General features: G+C 44.7%; 1 protein-coding gene and 1 non-coding gene across 4 annotated transcripts in view; one reads left to right on the top strand and one right to left on the bottom strand.

Annotated features, from left to right (window-relative positions):
* LOC124613303 (protein outspread) overlaps positions 1–24,709 on the top strand; it is a 760,625-nt gene that overhangs the window by 574,729 nt on the left and 161,187 nt on the right. For all 3 annotated transcript variants that reach the window (XR_006979633.1, XM_047142013.1, XM_047142002.1), the window contains exon 3: positions 18,502–18,567. Coding sequence is in view for 2 of the 3 variants with exons in the window: in XM_047142013.1 (XP_046997969.1) it covers positions 18,502–18,567 (66 nt within the window). In the remaining variant the exon portion in view is untranslated. The remainder of the gene's footprint in view (positions 1–18,501; positions 18,568–24,709) is intronic.
* Trnas-uga lies at positions 4,834–4,908 on the bottom strand. The gene has a single exon. It is a non-coding gene; the product is annotated as a tRNA-Ser (tRNA).

Here is a 24,709-nt window from a genome sequence, read left to right as displayed (position 1 = left end):
CTGCTGAAATGCCTGGGTGTGCCCTGTAATTCGTTTAATCTAATCTTACCTTTTCCGATAGGAAGGAGCTTGCCGTGTGTTTCTAGATTTCTCACTTAATAACGGTTCTTGGAGCTTGGTTAGTAGGCTTTCGCGGGAGAGTTAGCGTCGAATCCTAGTGGTCTGCCAGTTCAAATTAATTAGCATCTCAGTGACGCTCTCCCATGAGTCTCACAGACCGGTGGACATCCTTGTTGCCCTTCTTCGCTTTCGTTCAACATCTGCTGTTAGTTCTATTTGATATCGGTCCCACACACGTGATTAATACTCTGTGATGGGTCACACTCACTCTATTGTTTTCTAAGCAGTCTCCATTATAAACTGAGTCAACTTCCCAAGTATTTTACCAATGAACCAAAGTCTGAGCCTGTGTGATCATTCCGTTTCATGTCTCTACAAATTGTTATTCAGGTCTTTTTATGAGTTGAACGATTCCGTTTGAGACTGTTTGACGTTGTAGTCCTAGAAATAGCTTTCCTGTGTGTCTGAAGTTTACATCGATTCTGAACATTCAAAGCAAGGTACCGTATTTTGAACGACGTAGAAGTATGAACATCATCAGATAATTTATGCAGCTAAGTTCAGAATGTAGCGCATTACATATAACCGCGTCATCTGTCAAAAATTTGAAGTTATTATTAATGTCATCTGGAGGTCATTAATATATAGCACACATAACGACAGTTCCAACACATTTCCCTGTCGCGCTACTGAAGTTATTTTCACATCTGTCCTTCCAAGATGGCATGCTGCGTTCTCCCTACTACTTTGCCCTGAATCCAGTCGTAGATATCCTTTTTTGACGCCCATATGATCGAATTTTCATCAACATGGGTGGGCCTGGCACTGAACAGAATCCTTTCAGAAGTCAGAAGGGACAACACACTAACTTGATCCATGACTTTCAGGATGGCAAATGAGAAAAGCGTGAGTTTCACGTTACCGGCGTTTTTTTTTTCCGCAATCAATGGAGGCTGACGTAGAGGTGGTCATTGTTCGAGATAACTCATTTTTGTTGGATGTAGTAAGTGCGCGGCAGAATCTTAAAACGAATTCCGAGCTCATTGTTAAAGACGTACGAAGTCAAATATTAGCAGTGCAATCCTGCCTTGTAAGATATTACAGGTAAAATGTGTAAAGGAGCTGTTAAAACCCTGAAGTTGTAAACATCTTCGCTCTTCAGCCACAGACATCTAATGCGTCTTTTTTCGAATTTGATAAGCTATGCACTCGTGTACACGGCGTTCGTTTAAACCCGTTTCATGTCTATTCTTTCTGATTTCCTGCTTCCCTCACACCTGGCGTTTTTTTTAGTGATCTTATTTTTAAAAGTTATCCGAAATGCCCTGGGAAACATAACACTTTCCTGTGGGATTAAGTGTGCCCAACATCTCACAACAGTGATGAAACCCTAGTTGAATATTTGATTGCTCGTAGCACCACAGGCAATGATACATATCACTTTGAAATACACGTCTGAAAGTTGTACGAGCCATGGTTGACACTTGACTGAACTGCGTGCCAGTCAGTCACCGTCTAAGACGTCGTATGTGCCTAATCCATCTGCTACTAAAAGAAATAGTGATGGTCATTCAGATGTTGAGAAAATACTTGACGCCATCGAGGGATTCTGTAATTTCTGAATAAGGACTTACTTTTCGTTTTCGTTTGACGCGGTTTAGTGAGACATATTTCAGTCATTTGGTGCAGTATCACAGCACGTCTTTCTGCTGTTGGTTTTTCTTCCTTCCCATACAACCAACAAGGTATGCAAGTTCTCCAGAAGACCACGCATAAAACAGTGTGCACCAAAGTAATGACCCACTTTTTTTCCTCAGAAGATATTTATTGTTAAGGGTCAGGATTTGGTGACAATATACATCAAGGTCTCTTGTCCATGTCCTATTTTTCTACGTAGTCTACGTCACGTTCTGTGGCCGTACACCAACGCTGTGGAAGAGCACATATTCCCTGCTGCTAAAAGCTCTTGTCCTATAGGTGCAGCCATGTTTTCACTGCATGACTGACACTCTCGTTATCTTCAAAATGTGACAGAAAGGCCTCTCCGTCGGTCTCAAAACGCTCCAACAATTAAGATGGAATGGCCTTTCTTTAAATCTTGTGGTCCGCTGTAAGCATTCGTGGAACCCATCGTGAGCACCTCTTTGAATATCCGAGAGTCTCGACCATTGCAGACGCACTTCCAATGCTGACCGCTAACTGTAGAGCCAATTCTCGAGTTGTGATGCACCGGTCGGCACGAATAATGGCATCCGCACGATTCAGCACGTCTGGAACAGTGGCTGTGGCAAGACGTCCATAACGTGGCTGATCATGGAGCTCTGTTTCTGCGTTTCCTGAGGTTGTAACTTTCTCTACCTATCGCAAACTCATATCAACTGCAGCATCGCCATATACTGCACACAAACGTTTATGGATGATCACCACGGTTTCTTTTTCTGCACAAAAAAATTCAATAACAGCACGCTGCTTGTAGCGTACGTAGACACCATTTTGAAGCTGTACTATGGCTCTGCCGTCTGCCAGAACGGTTCGAAACTTCACTGGAGCACAGAACAAACATCAACTATGAAGCACCAGGCCGAGCGGGATTAGCCGAGCGGTCTGATGGCGCTGCAGTCGTGAACTGTGCGGTTGGTCCCGGCGGACGTTCGAGTCCTCCCTCGGGCATGGAGGTGTGTGTGTGTGTGTGTGTGTGTGTGTGTGTCCTTTAGGATAATTTAGGTTAAGTAGTGTGTAAGCTTAGGGACTGATGACCTTAGCAGTTAAATCCCATAAGATTTCACGCACATTTGAACTTTTTTTTTCTTTTAAGCACCAACAAGGACGTTTTTCTATGTATATTAACGGCATTAAAAAAAAAAAAAAAGGGACATTACTTATTGAACGACTCGTAGTTTTGCACGTCGCACGTCCAGTCACATTAATTTGACAGCCGCTTTTGTTCGACCTCAACTTGCAGTAACCACTCATAGGGTGATAGTGCTAGCAGTGGTGACTGTGTAATGCTTGTCGGGGCACGCGTGAATCAGTGCAGTCGGTGTCGTGTTGCGGATACGAAGCGATTTATCTGACTTCCGAAAGGGCATGATCATTGGCTTTCGGGTCAAGGGTAGGAGGACGTCCGGAACGACAAATTTGTAAACTGTTCGTCTGATGCCGTGGTTAAAGTATACCGCTCATGGCAAAATGGCGCTATCCAAAACTGGCGCCGAAGTAACTGTGGTGCAGCATCGGCCATAGATCACAGGCGTGAACAACCCCTGCTGAGAGGTGTACGGGCGAATAGACGTGCAACTGACAGCCCAGCTGAACCAAGGGCCTACCAACAGTGTCTCCTCAAAGACTGTTCAATGAGCGATCCTGCGTATGGACGTCCACAGCAGGCGCCTCGTTCGTGCAGCCATGCTGATTGCTGGTTTTTTTTTTAGCGACGAAGGCTGAAATTTGCACTCCAGTATCGCAACTGGACGTCCACTGATTGGCGACAGGTGCCTTTTGAGATGAATGACGTTTTATGCTCCATGCCCGTTGGCGTGCACGACGTGAAACGTCTGGAAGCAAACGTCGTCATCATCATCATCACTTATCTGGCATATTAACAGGTCCTTTGCCTCTCCATTTTCTGCGATCCATTGTTTCCTTCTTAAGGCTGCTGTATGTTGTACCGTCCATCTTGTCATCCAGTATCTGAAATCTCTTCCTTCCTCGCTTCCTTTTCCCTTCTACATAACCTTCTAAAACTGTTTTTATCAGTCCGTCATTCTTTCTTAATATATGCCCAATCCAATTTCTTTTTCTTCTCTTTATTACATCTAGTAACTGTCTTTTCTCTCCCACTCTTCTCAGTACCTCTTCATTTTTTACTCTGTCCATCCAACTTATTCTTTCCGTCCCGAGCCATGTCCAGATCTCAAAAGCCTCCAGCCTTTCTCTGCCTTTCTCTGCCTTTCTTCCTCATAGTCCATGTTTCAGCGCCATATAGAACAACACTCCATACAAGACATTTTATGAGTCTCTTCCTGAGTTCTCTGTCCAGACCGCTGCAGAAAATTCTCCTTTTCTTATAAAACGTCTCTTTTGCCATTCCTATCCTCGTTTTAATTTATGTGGTGCACTTCCAGTCGGTGTCTATCCTGCTTCCAAGATACTTAAAATTTTTCACTTGTTCTAGTATTTCTCCATTCAGCATAATTTTTATTTCCTTGTTTCCTCCTAGTGCCAATACTTTTGTTTTATTTGTGTTAATTTTCATTCCATATTTTTTTCCGTTAGTTTCAATGGTGTCCACCAAATCCTGTAATTCTCTTTCCCCTGTGGCTAGAAGGACCATGTCATCAGCAAACCTCGAACACCCTACTCTTCTTCCTCCAATTCCTACGCCTTTGTCATCTAATGAGCATTGGTCAATCATATTTTCCAAGCAGAGGTTGAAAAGAGTAGGTGTTAGACAGCATCCTTATCTTTCTCCTCTCACTTTAATTGAAACTTTTTGATTAAGATATAATGATTTTCTGGAAGCTAACACCTTGCAAAAATTGTCTGAAGAGTACAGGCCTGCGGAATGTTTTCGAGGCATTCTCTGTGTGACCTTGTCATTCTAGAAGGCACAGTGGATGAACGCAGGTAAGTGTCTGTCCTTGGGGTCCACGTCCACCTACATGCAGTTTGTTTTTTCTCGGCACGATAGACCAGGAGCATGTCAGACAGCTCGCAGCGTTCGTGCGTGGTTCGAACAGCACCAGATGATACTTACAGGCAGATTAAAACTGTGTGCCGGACCGAGACTCGAACTCGGGACCTTTGCCTTTCACGGGCAAGTGCTCTACCAACTGAGCTACCCAAGCACGACTCACGCCAGGAAGTTTCATATCAGCGCACACTCCACTGTAGAGTGGATATTTCATTCTAGAAGCACCAGATGAGTTTGCTGAACCCCCCTGCCCTCCCGACCACCCCCCCCCCCCCCCCCCGCCCGATTTAAACCCAGTCGAGAATGTGTGGACCACCTCGGTCAAACTGTACGCGCCGTGGATCCTCCACCGAGAAACCGTGCAGCTGGCCAAAGCGCTGGAGTCGACATGGCTCCACGTCCATGTGGGTACATTTCAAAGCCTCCTTACCTCTCTTCGTGCACGTCTCTCTCAGCGGTCCGTGCTGTAAAAGGTGATTATTCAGGCTTTTGACATGCGGTCACATTAATGTGACTGGACGATGTGTCAATTACGGGATGTAGCCTCTCGTTGCAAGTAACGTTACGGACACGACAGCTATAATTCATCACCGGCAGACTGCTGGCGAAGTTAATAACGCGTAATTGGGGTGAGGGACAGCGCGGGCGGCAGGGCTCTGTAATTCCAGAAGGGTCACCCGAGCCGCGAGGTATCGATAGCGGCCGTAACAAGAGCAGAGCGCGCCTGCTTTCGCCGCGCGCTACCCGCCGCGAGGCCGCCGCCGCCGCCTGAGAACCGTGCTCCACCATCCTTGCAGTCGCGGGGTAAACCCACAGCTGTACGGCGCATCGCTCCTTGGGTCCCAGTTATTCACGAAACAAACATACCGCTCCATTTATAGCGGCGTGTTACTATCCGTACGGCGTTACTCTTTATCAGTGACGTGCCGTGCGAACACTGTGATAGTGATTTGCTTATTGATGAACCTACAATTTGTACAGAAACCAGATGGCAGTTATAAGAGTCGAGGGGCATGAAAGGGAAGCAGTGGTTGGGAAGGGAGTGGGACAGGGTTGTAACCTATCCCCGATGTTATTCAATCTGTATATTGAGCAAGCAGTAAAGGAAACAAAAGAAAAGTTCGGAGTAGGCGTTAAAATCCATGGGGAAGAAATAAAAACTTTGAGGTTCGCCGATGACATTGTAATTCTGTCAGAGACAGCAAAGGACTTCGAAGAGCAGTTGAACGGAATGGACAGTGTCCTGAAAGGAGGATATAAGATGAACAACAACAAAAGCAAAACGAGGATTATGGAATGTAATCGAATTAAATCGGGTGATGCTGATGAATTAGATTACGAAATGAGACGCTTGAAGTAGTAAAGGAGTTCTGCTATTTGGGGAGCAAAATACCTGATGATGGTCAAAGTAGAGAAGATATAAAATGTACATTGGCAATGGCAAGGAAAGCGTTTCTGAAGAAGAGTAATTTGTTTACATCAAGTATAGATTTAAGTGTCAGAAAGTCGTTTCTGAAAGTATTTGTATGGGATAGAGCCATGTATGGAAGCGAAATGTGGACGATAAATACTTTGAACAAGAAGAGAATAGAAGCTTTCGAAATGTGGTGCTACAGAAGAATGCTGAAGATTAGCTGGGTAGGTCACATAACTAATGAGGAGGTATTGAATAGAATTGGGGAGATGAGGAGTTTGTGGCACAACTTGACTAGAAGAAGGGATCGGTTGGTAGGACATGTTCTGAGACATCGAGGGATCACCAATTTAGTATTGGAGGGCAGTGTGGAGGGTAAAAATCGTAGAGGGAGACCAAGACATGAATACACTAAGCCGATTCAGAAGGATGTAGGTTGCAGTAAGTACTGGGAGATGAAGAAGCTTGCACAGGATAGAGTAGCATGGAGAGGTGCATCAAACCAGTCTCAGGACTGAAGACCACAACAACAACAACGAAAACAACGTCTGGATTACAAATAATTTTATTACTAATCAGTTCCAGTTATGTTAATCTTTCGATACGCTGCTGCGGAGTAAAAGGCCGGTCCTGAGATACTGATACCTGCACACCATGTACAGTTAACAGCATACTTTCATATTCTGGATAGCTGCCGACCACTCGTGGGTCCACCGTTTTTAGCAGCTCTGATTTTAAGCTGATGCATGCTGGAAAAGCGCCTTACCTTCAAGAAAGATATAACAGACAGAACGAATAAAACAATGTGTTGGATGGTTTATGTCCTCTACTAAGTAAATAGGAAAAACAAGTCTCCTACTTCTCAAGTTGATAATAGAAGCACAAGGTTTTATGCCTGCCCATTCGGGGACATGTTGCTTCTACACATATTATCAAACTTCAGGTTGTCTAAATTAAGCCTCGGTTCCTATTAATCCACGAAAGCTGTATATTGGGATTAATTCCAATGGGTTATTTCTTCTGTATAGTTTCATTGTCCTATAATCTTAACGGTAAAAAAACCGTTGCGGACCCCCAGTGCTGCTACTGTATTAGAGAAATAAGACTTTTTCTGTGGCAAACTACGCTTTTTAAGAGCATAACGCATGTTCTTTCCAGTGATAGATGTCTTCCTGTGTTCAGCTGTGAACACAGAATCAAACTTACATTAAAGTTTTGTCCTCCGCTATTTTAAGGTCACATAGGTTCTGTTTTTCTTCTAACTTTGTGATCTAAACAAATGCAGTATGTCCCAGGAGGAATGATCAGTATTCAGGGAACTGACAGGAGCGACCGTTCGAAGCAAAAAAGTCTAGTAAACATGGTCTCTAAAATGCATACCCTAAGAGCTATGAGCACTTTTTCATCTTCGCTAATGTGACACACATGTACTCAGAAAATCTTCATACCCTTAAGGAATGCGCCAGCCGGTTTGGCCGAGCGGTTCTAGGCGCTTCAGTCTGGAACCGCGCGACGACTACGGTCGCAAGTTCGTATCCTGCCTCAGGCATGGATTAGTGTAATGTCCTTAGGTTAGTTAGGTTTAAGTAGTTCTAAGTTCTAGGGGACTGATGACCTCAGATGTTAAGTCCCATAGTGCACAGAGCCAACCTTTAGGAATGCATTTTAGAGCCCATGCTTACAAGACAATTTTTTCTCGTCTATTGGTCCATATTACTTTCTCCCAAAATATGGAAAGCAAAGATCTTGCAGCAGAAGAGATCCACTATCACAACGATTTTCGCTTATAACTTTCGACTCGTTCATTTGCGGACCAGGGTCCCTTACCTCAAATTGATACATTTACCGTTCTCCTTCATCCCTGACAGTTTGTATCAACATCACGGAATCTCCCTGTATAGCACCCAGGTCCAAGAATGAGTTCGTTAATTTTTGCAGGCAGTATAATGGTGCTTAACGAACAACACTAGTATAAGGTGAGATCAAAACGTTTCCGTCTGAGGGCGTTGCTGCAGCGTACAGGCAACGTAGCGCGACTCGGATACGGGTATGTGAGCAACAACATGTAGGAAAGGGACCAGTGTGGCACTCGTGTCTTTCCGACGCGCGTGCGGAAACGTGAACTATGGCGACGTTATTACCAAATGCGTTCAAACTGGACCAACGTGCTGTTATCCTTTTCTTGGCTGCCGAAGGACAAACACCGGTAGACATCCGTCGGATGATGAACAACACATATGGGGCAGCGTGTCTGTCGAAAACCGCCATTGTACAATGTTGGGTCGAGTTCTGAGCTGGTCGCGAATCGACACAAGACGCCAGTCGATCTTGAAGGATTGCAGAAGTTACGCCACCTCAAGTGGGAGTCACTAGAGCCCTCGCCCTGTCGTCCTGAACTCACCCTCTGCGATTCCCTCTCTTCGGTCCCCTACAAAAGACCTCGATAAGTCGACGAGGGCTGTCGAACGAAGATGAGCAGCAGGAAATTACTGACACCTTCACGGAGCAGGACACGGTGTTTTAACAAACAGGTATCTTCGACCTGGTGCGTCGGTGGGACGATTACCTCAATACTCAGGGCCTAATTGGCATACCGATTCTGGACTGTACGGCCTTTGAACGGGAACTTTTTGAACGCCCCTTATATTAATTAAATTTGTTTAGTTATGAGAAATGGCTCTTTTCTTTAGAATGTGGTTCAGTTCAGAAAGTTCCTCCAGCAGTCATTGGAAAAAAAACTGGGACATTCCACAGTAAATCTAGCGAGGTGGCGCAGTGGTTAGCATTTTGGACTCTCACTCGGAAGAACGACGGTTCAAACCCACTTCCGGTCATCATGATACAGGTTTTCTGTGATTTCCCTAAATCGCTTCAAGCAAACGCGAGGGTGGTTCCTTTAAAAGGGCACGGCCGACTTCCTCGTCAATCCTTCCTAGTCCGATGGGACCGATGACCTGTTAGGTCTTCTCCCCCAAATCAACCAACCATTCCACAGTAAGAACATCCATCTCGTATTGATTCCGTGCCGTGACATTTACGGCTGTGATTGTAGAAAGAGAGAGCTTCACTACATACTGAATATTGTCAGTATCATGTACGATGAACTGCACGCGCGCCAGGAGAGGTTACAACCCGAACTACGAGCGTCGCCTGCTTATCACACTACAGTGATATGGTTAAAGTATTGCCGTTAGGACTTCGCTGCACGTGTTGCGCATGCCGACAGGGCACTTTGCTCTTAGCGTGCCACTCGCGCCTCTAACAGCGGAAAACTCGTGCCGCGAGCATAGTGCTGTTTTGTAATCCTAATCATTTGTCACACAGAACGTTGTAATGCGGGAAGTAGAATGAACCGTAACACAGCTGTAATTGGTGATTTCTTTATGGTCACAATCGGTTTCGCTACATTAAATCAGGTTCTCAGGTTAACTACATAAGAAGAAAAGGATGCCATGTAAAACATATGATCAAAATACTGTAAGCATCTTTTTTTTAAAAAAAATAGATTTTTAATTTCTTCAAGGCTTCTAAGAAAAAAATTAAAATGTTTTTATAGATCCTATATAAAGTATTTAAATAACTGCAAAAGTCAAAATTAAAAATTAACGTACAACAGTGTCACACTAGGTTACCAAACGCCCCCAACGTTCGTATTAAAAAATCAAATCCGTAAAGAGAGGACGTCATTGAAAGATATAAAACAGGACATCGGGGCGAATAGTGCTGTGGTGCACAATGATAAAAAAAACCATATCTAAGTACAACATTGAAAACGAAAGACATAATAAGGAAGTATCAAAATTGGGGCATTCAGCGAGCTAAATAATCAACTTCACCCCCACCGATTTTTCACACCTTCCTGACCGTGAGATTGATTGAGCAACAAGCCGATAAGCGCATGAAATGGAGGACATTAAATTAAAACTGTGACATGTTGGCCGTTATTGACACGTAATTATTGACACTTAAATTTCGGGGCGTCTTGGTGCGCTCTTGTGACGCTGTTGTATGCTTTAATTTTGATGTTTTCTGCCTGTTTAAATGCTTCACATAATAGGTACAAAAATATTTCTTTTTCTTAAAATTCTCCAGAAAAATTAAAAATTTTTAAAATTTTTGTGAAAGGTTGATATACGAGGGCTGTTCAATAAAGTACGATCATAATTTTTTATGATAATTTCTCGCGCTGAAATTGAATCTTATGAAATTCTGTTAGCTTAGTATGCAACAAACACATCTACATCTACATTTATACTCCGCAAGCCACCCAACGGTGTGTGGCGGAGGGCACTTTACGTGCCACTGTCGTTACCTCCCTTTCCTGTTCCAGTCGCGTATGGTTCGCGGGAAGAACGACTGTCTGAAAGCCTCCGTGCGCGCTCTAATCTCTCTAATTTTACATTCGTGATCTCCTCGGGAGGTATAAGTAGGGGGAAGCAATATATTCGATACCTCATCCAGAAACGCACCCTCTCGAAACCTGGCGAGCAAGCTACACCGCGATGCAGAGCGCCTCTCTTGCAGAGTCTGCCACTTGAGTTTGTTAAACATCTCCGTAACGCTATCACGGTTACCAAATAACCCTGTGACCAAACGCGCCGCTCTTCTTTGGATCTTCTCTATCTCCTCCGTCAACCCGATCTGGTACGGATCCCACACTGATGAGCAATACTCAAGTATAGGTCGAACGAGTGTTTTGTAAGCTACCTCCTTTGTTGATGGACTACATTTTCTAAGGACTCTCCCAATGAATCTCAACCTGGTACCCGCCTTACCAACAATTAATGTTATATGATCGTTCCACTTCAAATCGTTCCGCACGCATACTCCCAGATATTTTACAGAAGTGACTGCTACCAGTGTTTGTTCCGCTATCAAATAATCATACAATAAAGGATCCTTCTTTCTATGTATTCGCAATACATTACATTTGTCAATGTTAAGGGTCAGTTGCCACTCCCTGCACCAAGTGCCTATCCGCTGCAGATCTTCCTGCATTTCGCTACAGTTTTCTAATGCTGCAACTTCTCTGTATACTACAGCATCATCCGCGAAAAGCCGCATGGGACTTCCGACAAAACACTCCGTAGTAGTTTCATTGTTGGAAATGGAAATGCCGTGTGGCTAGTGCCTCCCGTCTGGTAGACCGTTCGTCTGGTGCAAGTCTTCCGTGTTGACGCCACGTCGGCGACTTGCGTGTCGACGGGGATGAAAGGATGATGATAAGGACAACACAACACCCAGTCCCTGAACGGAGAAAATCACCGACACAGCTGGGAATCTGACATCCCGTCGCGCTGACCACTCAGCTACCAGGAGCGGACAGTGTCATTGTTGGGACTCCTGGTTCCTGCCCGTGAGAGGCAGGCAACGTCAGACATATTCAGTATCGCCTACCGCTGCGATGGAGGTAACACGCGAGGAACAATATGCGGCTTCGAAATGCTGCTTTCGTCTCAACAAATCTTCAGCTGAGGCCTATACAATGTTAGAGGAAGCCTTTGGAGACTCTGTTCTTCCCTACAGCACAGCTCGAAGGTGGTTTAAAATGTTTAAAGAGGGAAGACAATCAATTTCAAAGGAAGATGGACTCGGTGCTCCAGTTACTGCTCTTACGGAAGAAAACATCATTGTAAGAGATGATCGACGAATTACCTCAAGATCACTTTCTGAAATACTGAACATTTCGTCGGATGCCACCCACACGTCGGTGACAGAAAAATTACACATGACAAGCATTTGTGCGCGATGGGTTCCAAGACTGCTGATTCCCGAACAAAAGGACATTCGCGTGCAGGTCTGCATGCTGTTAAAGTTGATGTTAGACGAAGATTCGGAGTTTTTCAAAGGTAATCACTGCTGATGAAACTCGGCTACATCATTTTGATCCTGAGAGCAAACAGCAAAGCTCAGTGTGGAAATTTCCTTCATCACCAACCCCTAAAAAAGCAAAACTGCTTGCTGCTGCTAGGAAAGTTATGATCATCTCATTCTTTGATATTCATGGAATGGTTTATCAGCATGCACACAAGTCAGCAACTGGACAATACTACAGGGATGTCCTGAAAACATTACAAGTCCATATCAGGCGCAAAAGACCACATTTCCGTGGAGTAGGCTGGATGCTGCACCACGACAATGCGCGGCCGCACATTGCCAATGTTTTTGCTGAATATCTTGCAAAAATCAACGTGAAGTGCATCCCTCACCCTCCCTGTAGTCCGGATTTAGTCCAATGCGACTTTTTTCTACTCCCTAACATGAAGAAACGCCTTCGTAGGCGGCATTATCAATCATCAGAAGCAGTGGTGAAGGCTGTGGAGGTGATTTTGAAGTAGCCCTCAAAAAACGGTTTCCAACATATATTTGAAGACTGGCAGAAACGCTGGGACAAGTGCATCGCATTCATGGGAGTCTACTTTAAGAACGACCATCAAAATTATGATGATGGGTAAAGGTATGTTGTCAAAAAAAATTCTGATCATTGTTTATTGAACAGCCCTCGTAGTATTTTGATCATATATGTTACATGGGATCGTTTCCTTCTTACGTAGTTCACCTGAGGATGCTGTTCTAGTGAAGCGAAACCGGTTGTCGCAATAAAGCAACCACCAATTAAAGCTATCTTGTCGTTCGTTTTACTTCCATTCATTATCTAATGATTTCCACAAAAGTTATCATACTTAAGCGTTCTACGTATTTACTTTTTGTAAATGAACGCTGTTTCTTAAAATTCAGTTTCAACTGCCAGACAATGAAAATTGCATAAAACAATAAAAATTAACATTTTAGGTAGGATCCTAGACAGCTACACGAAAATGACAGTTTATGCGTATAACGAAATTTCGCATATAAAGATGAGTATATAATTATTCAAAAATTTCCGAACAGCTTCTCCCGAACCAACAGCTGCTGTCGAAACTCGCGCAGCTATTTATAATAATACGAGGCGTTTTATCTGGGAGACTGCTTGCAGGTAACAAGTTGCTGCTGCGGGAGATAGTACACTCCTGGAAATGGAAAAAAGAACACATTGACACCGGTGTGTCAGACCCACCATACTTGCTCCGGACACTGCGAGAGGGCTGTACAAGCAATGATCACACGCACGGCACAGCGGACACACCAGGAACCGCGGTGTTGGCCGTCGAATGGCGCTAGCTGCGCAGCATTTGTGCACCGCCGCCGTCAGTGTCAGCCAGTTTGCCGTGGCATACGGAGCTCCATCGCAGTCTTTAACACTGGTAGCATGCCGCGACAGCGTGGACGTGAACCGTATGTGCAGTTGACGGACTTTGAGCGAGGGCGTATAGTGGGCATGCGGGAGGCCGGGTGGACGTACCGCCGAATTGCTCAACACGTGGGGCGTGAGGTCTCCACAGTACATCGATGTTGTCGCCAGTGGTCGGCGGAAGGTGCACGTGCCCGTCGACCTGGGACCGGACCGCAGCGACGCACGGATGCACGCCAAGACCGTAGGATCCTACGCAGTGCCGTAGGGGACCGCACCGCCACTTCCCAGCAAATTAGGGACACTGTTGCTCCTGGGGTATCGGCGAGGACCATTCGCAACCGTCTCCATGAAGCTGGGCTACGGTCCCGCACACCGTTAGGCCGTCTTCCGCTCACGCCCCAACATCGTGCAGCCCGCCTCCAGTGGTGTCGCGACAGGCGTGAATGGAGGGACGAATGGAGACGTGTCGTCTTCAGCGATGAGAGTCGCTTCTGCCTTGGTGCCAATGATGGTCGTATGCGTGTTTGGCGCCGTGCAGGTGAGCGCCACAATCAGGACTGCGTACGACCGAGGCACACAGGGCCAACACCCGGCATCATGGTGTGGGGAGCGATCTCCTACACTGGCCGTACGCCACTGGTGATCGTCGAGGGGACATTGAATAGTGCACGGTACATCCAAACCGTCATCGAACCCATCGTTCTACCATTCCTAGACCGGCAAGGGAACTTGCTGTTCCAACAGGACAATGCGCGTCCGCATGTATCCCGTGCCACCCAACGTGCTCTAGTAGGTGTAAGTCAACTACCCTGGCCAGCAAGATCTCCGGATCTGTCCCCCATTGAGCATGTTTGGGACTGGATGAAGCGTCGTCTCACGCGGTCTGCACGTCCAGCACGAACGCTGGTCCAACTGAGGCGCCAGGTGGAAATGGCATGGCAAGCCGTTCCACAGGACTACATCCAGCATCTCTACGATCGTCTCCATGGGAGAATAGCAGCCTGCATTGCTGCGAAAGGTGGATATACACTGTACTAGTGCCGACATTGTGCATGCTCTGTTACCTGTGTCTATGTGCCTGTGGTTCTGTCAGTGTGATCTTGTGATGTATCTGACCCCAGGAATGTGTCAATAAAGTTTCCCCTTCCTGGGACAATGAATTCACGGTGTTCTTATTTCAATTTCCAGGAGTGTATTTATGGCGTACGCAGGCAGTCTAGTGATCTCGTGAGCTTCTCCAAATCCACTTAATAAGCCGCGCAGAATTTATGGAGCTGCCCACGGAGATAGAGATTTTCCCCTTCTTCATTACGGTTCCGGTGCCCACCTTTTGCTGTGCGTTATATTCCCGCTAATTACTGGTTTGCAGCCTCGCTGCGTTGTTCACGTGGGCACCGCTACTGAGAAAAATTTAGTGGCTTTCGGATGCAATAACGTTCTTATCACGAGGCGCACTAACGCGCGCAGCTATTGGGCTACAGCCTTATATATTTGTTTCCAGTTTTTACGGGCTCTCTCTAAGCGGCGGCAAACTCCGCTTTCCACACTTCACAAAATAAAGCGAGAAGCAGTCTGATGGGCACGTGTTTTAAAAATATATTGTGGTCATTACTTTTTGTAGTTGAATGCGTGTTCGAATGGTAACTTTCTGAGAAATGTGATAAATGAAAAATCGAAAAGGTCTGTACAAAGAATACGAACTGCATTAAGTCTGTTCGGCTGATATTGATCTTACTAGGTCTGAAGTATTGTGTAAGACAGCTATACATAGGAATTTAGTGCTCGTGCAGATGCAGCCTAGCACAAAACCATCTGTGGTGTACGTACGGTTAAAAAAACAGCTGAGGCCCTGAGAAACGTAAGGACCTAAAGCTCACATCTGGTGATCTTTCGGTGAACTAGCCTTGTTTGTATCTGTAGCCCCACACTGTATATGAACATCCACGAAAAACTGTCCAACCATTTTCTCGGATATGGGCCAAAAGCACAAAGCATAATTTTGTTGCTCGGCGCTGCTCAATTGTTCTCTGGGGTTGACTACATAATTCAGTGTCTGCATCATATCGCAGCAGTAATACTTCATAATCGGAGGTGAATCGGCAGTTTTATCTGAACTTAAAGCCACAAAATGTGTTTAATGAAATGACGATAACGAAGTCCATGAGATGTTGGAGCAGGTCATAATTGCACATATGGAGCATTTAGTAACTGTTGTTTGCATTCTGATTCTTGTTTAATACTAATTACAAATTTTACAACTGTCAAAAGACTCTATTTTCACTGGCCTACGTATGGAAGTTTTGTGAATTAATAATAATAATAAATATAATTCTAATATTAATATTTCATAGCATGTGGGTACATTATTTTTTCATAGGAAGTATAGGATGTAGAGACTTGGTTAAGAAAAAACAGTTCACACCTATGAGAGTGGTGGTTTGTTTATAAACCTGATTTTCATAAACATTTCTTTTGCTCAAAACTTTGTTTCTGTTCTTTGGGGGCCTTATGATTCACAGTGCCTCAAATGGAAAAGCACAGAGCTTACCTTCGCAAAATTCTGAAATGAGGAATTCGAAACAATTTATGTCATGTGGTTCATTATGTAAACAAAAATTTTCTGAGAACCATAAAAAAATCGTTGGAAACAGAAAATGTGTTTACTTGGCCTTTTGTAGATACTTACACTTGTGACACTATAAATGACGAATATACATGACACTTCTAAAAGTCCTCTATGTTGGGTTTCATTTTGTAAATTGAGTTTCGTATTCCAATATTTATGTAAAAAACAAAGACTAGGTTTCAGAGCTGAGCTCGTCTGTGGACGCTAATGCAGTGACCTCGCGACAGAGATGCTGCCTCGAAGCACGTACGTGACAGGCCTCACCTCTTGCTTGTGTGTGTGCTGTTAAGTGTGTCGTCACTCTTTGTGTTCTCTATAGATAAAGCATCAAATAGAACGAAAGTGTATTCGCATGCGTACAAAAAAAGTTTTCATATAAATTATGTAGTTTGTAGAATTCGCTCGATCCTAAACTCGCGTAACAAAAGCTATCTGGATGGATTACGCCTTCGACGAATTAATGAAACAATAACAACTTTATGGCAACTCGCGACTTTTTAATAGATTGGTTGGTGACCCATGGTCGAGGGCTTCCCATATTTAACGACATCTACGTACAATTATACGTAAAAATTGCTATCGGTAACTGAAGTAATGTTGAACGACGGTCAGATGGCTTTGATGTACAAGTAGTTGCATCACTAACCTAAGTGGAGAAACCGTGGAATTTTGAAAAAAAAAGTGATATCTTAATCATTTTACGATAATAGCAAAAATTTATTTTTAATTAGTTTCTATGACACTAAAAATAAGTTGTAATTATAATGTAATTCGTGAGGATTCCGCAGTATCTAATTTTCCTTGTCTTAGAACTAAAACGGTCCCGTTTCCAAAATATTGTCCCACGCTTTAACTTTCTGAAAGTAGCCCTCTTTAGATGAAAACACGCTGAAAAGACATTTTCATGGTAAACAATTCCTAGTGGCCGCGACTTGGCAACTGTGAGTTTTCTTCTTCTTCTTCTTCTTCTTCTTCTTCTTCCTCTGAGAGCGCAGTCAGTGCAGATGACAACGAACTCCCCCCCGTCTCACAGTCTCGTCTGAGGCTTCTCTATTAGCGCCACTGATGGCCTGTTTCCCAGGTGTGTGTAGTGTAACTGCCTAGAGCAGATGACTGTAATGAGTTTGTGTATAGCGCAGAGTGGTATATGTGTTGTTGATCACAATGACGACGACGACTATAGAGGGGAGAGGGTGAAACTCGGTACCGGCACGGGGCACACGCCGACAGTCCACGAGAGGCGGTGTGAAAGTTTGAAATGCATTACATGACGTTGGGCACAACCTCCGATGTTAGGGAAATTCACGCCACCACCTCTACCCTCCTTGCCGGATGAAATACTATCAGTGGAAATTTCTTCCGTTACTATGATTCGAACCAGCTTCTTCTGAGTGTAGAACCGCCGCACGTGCGTATCAGTGGCCTCTGTTACGGAGACAACCGTAGACTTATTTAATTCATGAAGTCAGAGAATCACAGACAGAAATTAATTTGTGTGTGTCTTACGAGCTGATATGCGTGACAATCTGTTGTATTCGTCCGGTTGGCATTCGGAAAGGCGACGGTTCAAACTCGCATCCGGCCAACCTGACTTAGGTTTTCCATGATTTCCCTAAATCGCTTGAAGCAAATGCCGCGTTGGTTCCTTCGAAAGGGCATGGCCGCTTTTCTTCTCCGCCCTTCCCCAATCCGAGCTTGTGCACTGTCACTAACGACCTCTTTGTCGACTGGACGTCCAGCACTAATCTCCTCTTATTCGTTCGGCTAACTGCTTTATTTTACGAGGCCTGTTCAGAAAGTAAGCTCCGATTGATTGCCAAATTGAAACCACAGTGAACATCAGAAATGTTTTACTTGTAACAATTAGCTACACCTTTCAGCTACTTCTCTACGTAGTCGCCGTTCTGACTTAGACTTTTGTCATAGCGTTGTACCAACTTTTCAATAGCCTCATCATAGAAGGCAGCCGCCAGTGCTTTCCGCCAATTCTCCACGCTGGCCTACACGTCGTTGTCTGTGTCAAAATGTTGTCTTCAAAGACAGCGGTTCATGTGACCAGAGATGAAACTCAGGGGGAGAAAATTGCGGACTGTATTGTGGGTAATCTCACATTTCCATTTGAAAGCGATGCAGGAGCATCTTCATTGCCCCTGCAGAATGCGGCTGAGAATTGTCTTGAAGAAGAAACAGCACGACAGTTATGCAATGTTAGCTGCATAGCTTCAGGCGAAATTTCTCACCAGGCCCTCGTACTTGGCGGCAGACACTATTTTCTAGACATCTTTACGCACTCACTGCGAGCTCAGAAATGAGAAGCTTTATCGGATTTTCATAGTCGTTTCCATTTCGCGACCGATCGGAGCTTACTTTCTGAACGCCCCTCGTATTTCAAAATGTCGTAGGACCTCATGCCTTGACTCATTAGTGTTTGATTGAGTTATCCAGAGACTAAATAACGGATCTGTTTGTTGCAGAGATGGCAGCGCCGCTGGTTCGTGCTGTACGACGACGGGGAGCTCAGCTACTCTGTGGACGAGCACGTGAGTACCAGCAACCACTAGACACTAGCTACTGAACAGTCGTTGTGGGAGTAAAGCGTGCAAAATGAAGATTGTGAAGGCCCGTGGTGGATACTAGAAATTACCACTGGCACACAGATAATATACAGTGTGCGCTTAAATTATCTTTCCAACATAAGACTTTAATACCTTCAAAATTACACTGATGAGACAAACCATTACGACCACCTGCATAGTATATGAAGATGGTATCTGTTCTTTCGGATATGACCGAAAGAGCAGATACCATCTTCATATAGTCAAGGTTAACCGGCCATTGACCTCCTCGTTCTGTGCTGGATGCACACACATTGCCCGAACTCTTACGGGACTCGGTGAGATTTTCTGCCGCGAGTAATGAGCGTATTGGGTAGGGGCACTACGAATGCAGTGTGTAGACATTAAGTTGGGAATGTGAGTCTCATGGAGAGCGTGCAAGAGATAAATCCCTGCAGCCGCACTATTCTCTGTGGCCTCGGTGACTCAGATAGATAGAGCATCTGCCATGTAAGCAGGCGATCCCAGGTTCGAGTCCCGGTCGGGGCACACATCTTAAACTGTCCCCGTTGATGTATATCAACGCCTGTTGACATCTTAGGGTCTTGATTTAATTATTTCAACCTGATTAATAGCTTGTTTGTCCATCTTTGGGACGAAATACATCTGTGATTCTGCGTATCAGTGATCCGACAGTTTCTTGGTAGGTTTGTGGAGGTATGTGGCATTAGATGTCTATGCGTAGGTCATGTAATTCACGTAAATAACGGGCCACTGATTTGCGTACGCGGTGATGGCGGATAGCCAATCAGATGGGTTCCGCAGGATTTAAATCAGGCGAATTTGGTTGTTGAGACATCAACGTTAGCTCACAGTAACCTTCTCAGACCATTGTAGCACGGTTCTGGCTCCGGGAAACGGGCAAGTATGTTGCTAAAAGATGACATCGTCGTCGGGGAAGACATCAAGCATGAAGGGATGCATGTTGTCCGCAGACGGCGTGGTGTCTTCGATTACTACCACAGGTCCCATGCAGACGCAGGAGAATGTCTCCCATAGCATAAAACTGTTTCCACCAGTGCTCGCAGCACGTTTCGAGCCGCCGTTCACTCTGATGACGGCGTATGTGGAGACGGCTATCGACCTACTATAGCAAAAATGTGAGTTATCTGAGGAGCCGGTACGTTTCCATTGATCGACAGTCGAATCCCAATAGTCCCGTGACTGTTGCAATCGTAACAGACAGTGTCATTGGGTCATCATGTGAACACATGGGGATGGTCTGATGTGGAGGCCCATGTTCAATAGTGTACGATAAACGGTGTGCTCCGAAACAATTGTGCGTGCTCCAGAATTGTTCTCTTTCGGAAAAGATGCCACAGATCAACATCTATCCTACATTACAGAGCTGACAAGCTTCCGAGCCCCACGTTCTATGAAGAGTCGTGGACGTCCAACCATTTAGCGCCTAGTGGTACTTTCACTGTCCTCCTATCTCTTTCCGTAAAAGCCCACGACAGTAGCACGTGTACATTTGACCAGCTTCGTCGTTTTCGAGACGTTCGTTCACAGGCCCTGCGTAATAATAATCTGCTCATTGTCAAAATCGCTTATCTCAGTGGATATCCCTATTTGTAGTCCTTATCTTCGCTAGGGTGATCCCCCCCTTCCGTGTCTGCTCCATTTACATACTTTTGTTATTGCATCAGTGCCCACAATACACGGGGTGGCATCCAACGTCGCGATGGGCAGTGGTCATAACGTTTCGGGTGATGAGTATATACTAAATATTAACAAATGGTTTTCAACATGTCATAAGATGACTCACATAAATGTGAGCACCGTTGGTGGCATGGATAACGTTTAGTCGGAACTACATGTCTCTCCACGTACGATTGAAGATCTCCAAAATGGCATGTTCAAAAGCACTGAAAATGTGTTATTAAAGTCCTGTAGGTCTCTAACCTTGGTTCAGTACACCAGATCCCTTACAAAACCCCACAGGAAGAAGTCTAGTGGTGTGAGATCAGGGGATCGTTGCGACCATCGAATTGGACCATCTTGTCCAATCCGGAAACTATCCATCTATAAATTGACGGACATTTAGGGACCAGTGGGGCGGTGCCACATATTGCTGGAATACGATACCAGGTTTCAGGTGTTCCAGTTGTGGCACAGCAAAATCTTGTAACATGTCCAGATAAATGTCACCGTTGACTGCAGGCTTGAGGAAAAGAATGGACCCATGATGCGATTGTGTGTCAATCCGCACCAGGCATCGACTTTTGAACTGTCTCTTTCCATTTTACGTTTAACATGAGAATACTGTTAATCCCATATACAAACGTCATGACTATTCAGTTTGCGGATACATGAAACGTTGCCTCATCGGAGAATCAAATCTTTTCCGAAAACTCATTGTTTCCGTCAGTCTTGACCAACACTTCCATTGCAAAAATATCGCGCTGAGATTTGTCCTTAGGTTTCAGTGCAGATGCACCTTATGGAGGTATGGTTGTAACCACGTATGCAAGACATTGTGCACTGTACCTGCAAGGTAAAAATAACTTCGACTTATCACTTGTTGTAAACCATTTGCTAACATGTACTGTAGTTTTGAAGTTTTTAAAGTCTTAAGTTGTAAAGATAATTTATGGACACCCAGTATTTCACACAATGAAAACTAATCAGATACAGCTGGTAAATAAATGTACTGTAGGTGCAAACAGTTCAGCTTGTGAACATCTTGCAATCTGATGCGCTGCAAGACCGTTTATAACTTACTACGTTCTCGAGTCCACTTAACGATAGTTTGGAAGGTAGTGCTCCCAGCGACAGATGATGTGTCTAGTGAAGTAATGCCGTGTTTCGATGTTCCAAAATCCGTAAGGCATTTTCAGTTCTAACGTCAAAAAATTTCCATGTAATTGTGCATGATTTTTTTTTCTGTCGGAATACAACGGTTATGAGCTTCTGCTTCAGACAAAACTTGATCTGCTGGAGACACACCTAAAACAGCCTTATCGAACAAGGTGATACAGTTGCTAGCATACCGGACGCGCATTCGATAGGACAGCAGTTCAAATCCGCGTCCGACCACAAAGATTCATTTTGTCCATGATTTCTCTGAATCGCTCCGACTGCAATGACCTCGTCGACGTGGCGTTAAGTGCAATTGTTCCTTCCTTTCCGGAAAATATTAGTTGTGGTTTCGAATTGCGTGTTAATATGCAGAAGAGTAAGATAATGTATGAGCCAACTTAGCGTAAGGGTAAGTTACTGACTGTTAAGACGTAATAGTTATGGAATCACATTCATGAGAAGCGAGGTTGAGAGCCCTGTACGGTCATTAACATCGAAATTTTCCGTAGATCCCTAAAGCATGTAAGGCGACTGCTGAAAGGGTTTCTTTCGACATGCTACTCCCCGTTCCTGTCCAGTCGAAGTCTAATCCGAGCTGGGGTACAGTTCTTTAAAAAGTGAATCTATCCAATGCAAAGAATTTCAAGCCTTAATGAAAGTGACTTTTGCAACTTACATTCTCTGTTTTACCTCGGTTATTTATGTTAACTACCTAGGGTTAAATTTTGAAGGGAAAAAAAGTAGAATGAGCACCTCAAATTCAGCAAGAAAGAATAAAAGTGGAATGCTTAGATTTATGACGAGTTTTCTTGTAAAGTGCAGCAGATGTTTTTAAGGAGATGACATATAAAACTACAATGCGATCTATGCCAGACTAAAGCCCCAGTGTTTTAGAGTCCTTATGAAGTAGGCACTACGGCAGAAATCGAACGTACTGAGAGATACGCTGCGTGAATCGTAACAGATAAGGACACTGATTCTCAGCGAACTAACAGGCAGTGATTGAGAAAAGGAATTGACCCTCTAGCAAAACACTTGATAATTACAGTATACCTGTATGCACTAGAGAGCGGTAGTTACATGTTAAATGTTAGGAGATTAGTAACAATTATTTATTCTAGAAACAAGAGTGCGTTTGGACCACGGTTATAAAAATACATCATACAAGCTACTGTTACTCGCAAAAAAATACTAATTTCCCAATACCAGTAATAAAATCTGAGATTAGTTACGTGGGTTTTAAATCGTGATTACTAAAAATCAAGTGGAACTGGCGGGCGGACTTAGACGAAAAAAAAAAAAAAGGTTCAAATGGCTCTAAGCACTATGGGACTTAACATCTGAGGTCATCAGTCCCCTAGACTTAGAACTGCTTAAACCTGACTAACCTAAGGACATCACACATATCCATGCCCGAGGCAGGATTCGAACCTCCGACAGTAGCAGCACCGCGGTTCCAGACTGTAGCGCCTAGAACCGCTCGGCCACAACGGCCGGTGGACTTAGAGCTGTAGTGCATTTGCCGGTCGATGGCGAGGCTGCTATCTGCGAGGAAGACGCGCTGCAGACGACTGGTAGCGTGGTCGGGCGAGGGCACGGAGTCGGCGGGCGAGGCATCTTTGGCAGTGGCTGGAGCTGGACGTCCGAAGTTGGCGCCAGAGAGGGCGATTTTTGCTCGTTCTCCAGAACGCTCTTCCCTTTGGTGCGGCTATACACACGATTCGCCAGCCACTCAAATTATTGTTTAAATTTCTTGTTAATTATTTTGTGCCACCAATAATTCTCATGCGGCAAGAGCACATGTAAATTACTGTCGCACAGCTTTTCTTTGCCTGTCAAACAGCATGCTCTCAGCTAAGAATGGATGGCCTGCCCTATAGACTTGTCCATTTTTCACCTCCGACGCTGCACCTGGTAATGTCTCCTTTCCCTCCATCTTGACATTTTGTCCCTGGGTCAGCGATCGCTCCCACACTTCTCGTAGCAGAGGACCGCTAAAAAGGATATTTTTGTAGCAAGCATTCCCTCACCTGGCAAATTGCAAACGTCTTCTTATCTCCAATTATATAATGTGTTTGAGTGCACCCCCTCCCTCCCTGCCCCCCCCTCCCCCCACACACGTAAATTCATCAATAGCAGAAAAACGTCTCTAAAGCCATCGATAACTTTTACCCTCCTGCCGTACAATTATGGTTGCCTGAATATCGGCAGGTGCCTCGTCCCTGGGAGGCCTGCCTCCGTAAGATGCGGTGTGGGCTGACGGTTTCCTCAGGTGGCCATCGTGTATTGAGAACGTGACGTCTGAGGAATAAATTCAGAGAACCATATTAGACGTGTGCTATGGTAGCAGCAGAATTGGTGCATAGGTCATCTCGCGTAGAGATCATAACAAAAAAGGGCGATTGGAACATGTACGGAGATATCCAGACAGTCTTTCGTTGCTCTGCCTATATCTAGATATGCATTACGCAAGCCACCTTGTGGTGTCTTTTCCCATTCCAAATGATCGTTGGAAAGACCTCCACATTGGCTCTAACTACTTTGATCTTTTTTCATCTTGATCAATCCACGAGACGTACGTGGTCGGGAATAATATGTTGCTCGACTATTCCTGGGAAGCAGGCTCTCCGCAAACAAATAAAGTTGTGCAGCTAGCGGCCAATATTGGTGTCAAATATCCCACACTTACACTATACCGGAGTCATCAGTTTCAGCAAAAAATTGTAGGAAACATGTTGTATGTTACGATGTTGAGTCTCTTTCCATGGTGAAGATTATTTTCTTACACATATTCTTTCCGAAAATTAAGTTTGTTCCCGTTGTCGGGGTACGTAATGCCTTACGGGAGAGAAAAATAAACTCACATTATTTCCTCCCGTTGACACAGTCACGCAACAAGCAAAAACGGCAGAAGCGCAGGTACAGGGCACAAGTCGAGGAAGCCACCGACTTCATTTTGTGCACACAGGAAAAGGTAGTTTCACGTACACTAGGCTTAGGCTTCCACATTTTTGTCTGAGACATTTTGTCCAAGAATTAAATTACAAATAGTTCCCATCCCCTTATTCTGACCAAGGCTTTTCGGGTGGTTTCCGTTGGTTCTAAGACAACTGCCGGAACTGAAAACCCCTCCCAAATGTTCCCAGTTGGGAGTTCCTCTGCCGCACTACCAGGTGACATGTCTTGATGCATCATGGATCGTTACTGGAACAGCTCCCTCTGACTGGAGAGTGAAAGCATATAAAAGTGCTTCCTCCTCAGTATG

This window comes from Schistocerca americana, chromosome 1 (genome assembly GCF_021461395.2).
Source record: "Schistocerca americana isolate TAMUIC-IGC-003095 chromosome 1, iqSchAmer2.1, whole genome shotgun sequence".
Lineage (NCBI taxonomy): Eukaryota > Metazoa > Arthropoda > Insecta > Orthoptera > Acrididae > Schistocerca > Schistocerca americana.
Note: the sequence above shows the minus strand (reverse complement) of the source record. Positions and strands in the feature narration are given on the sequence as shown.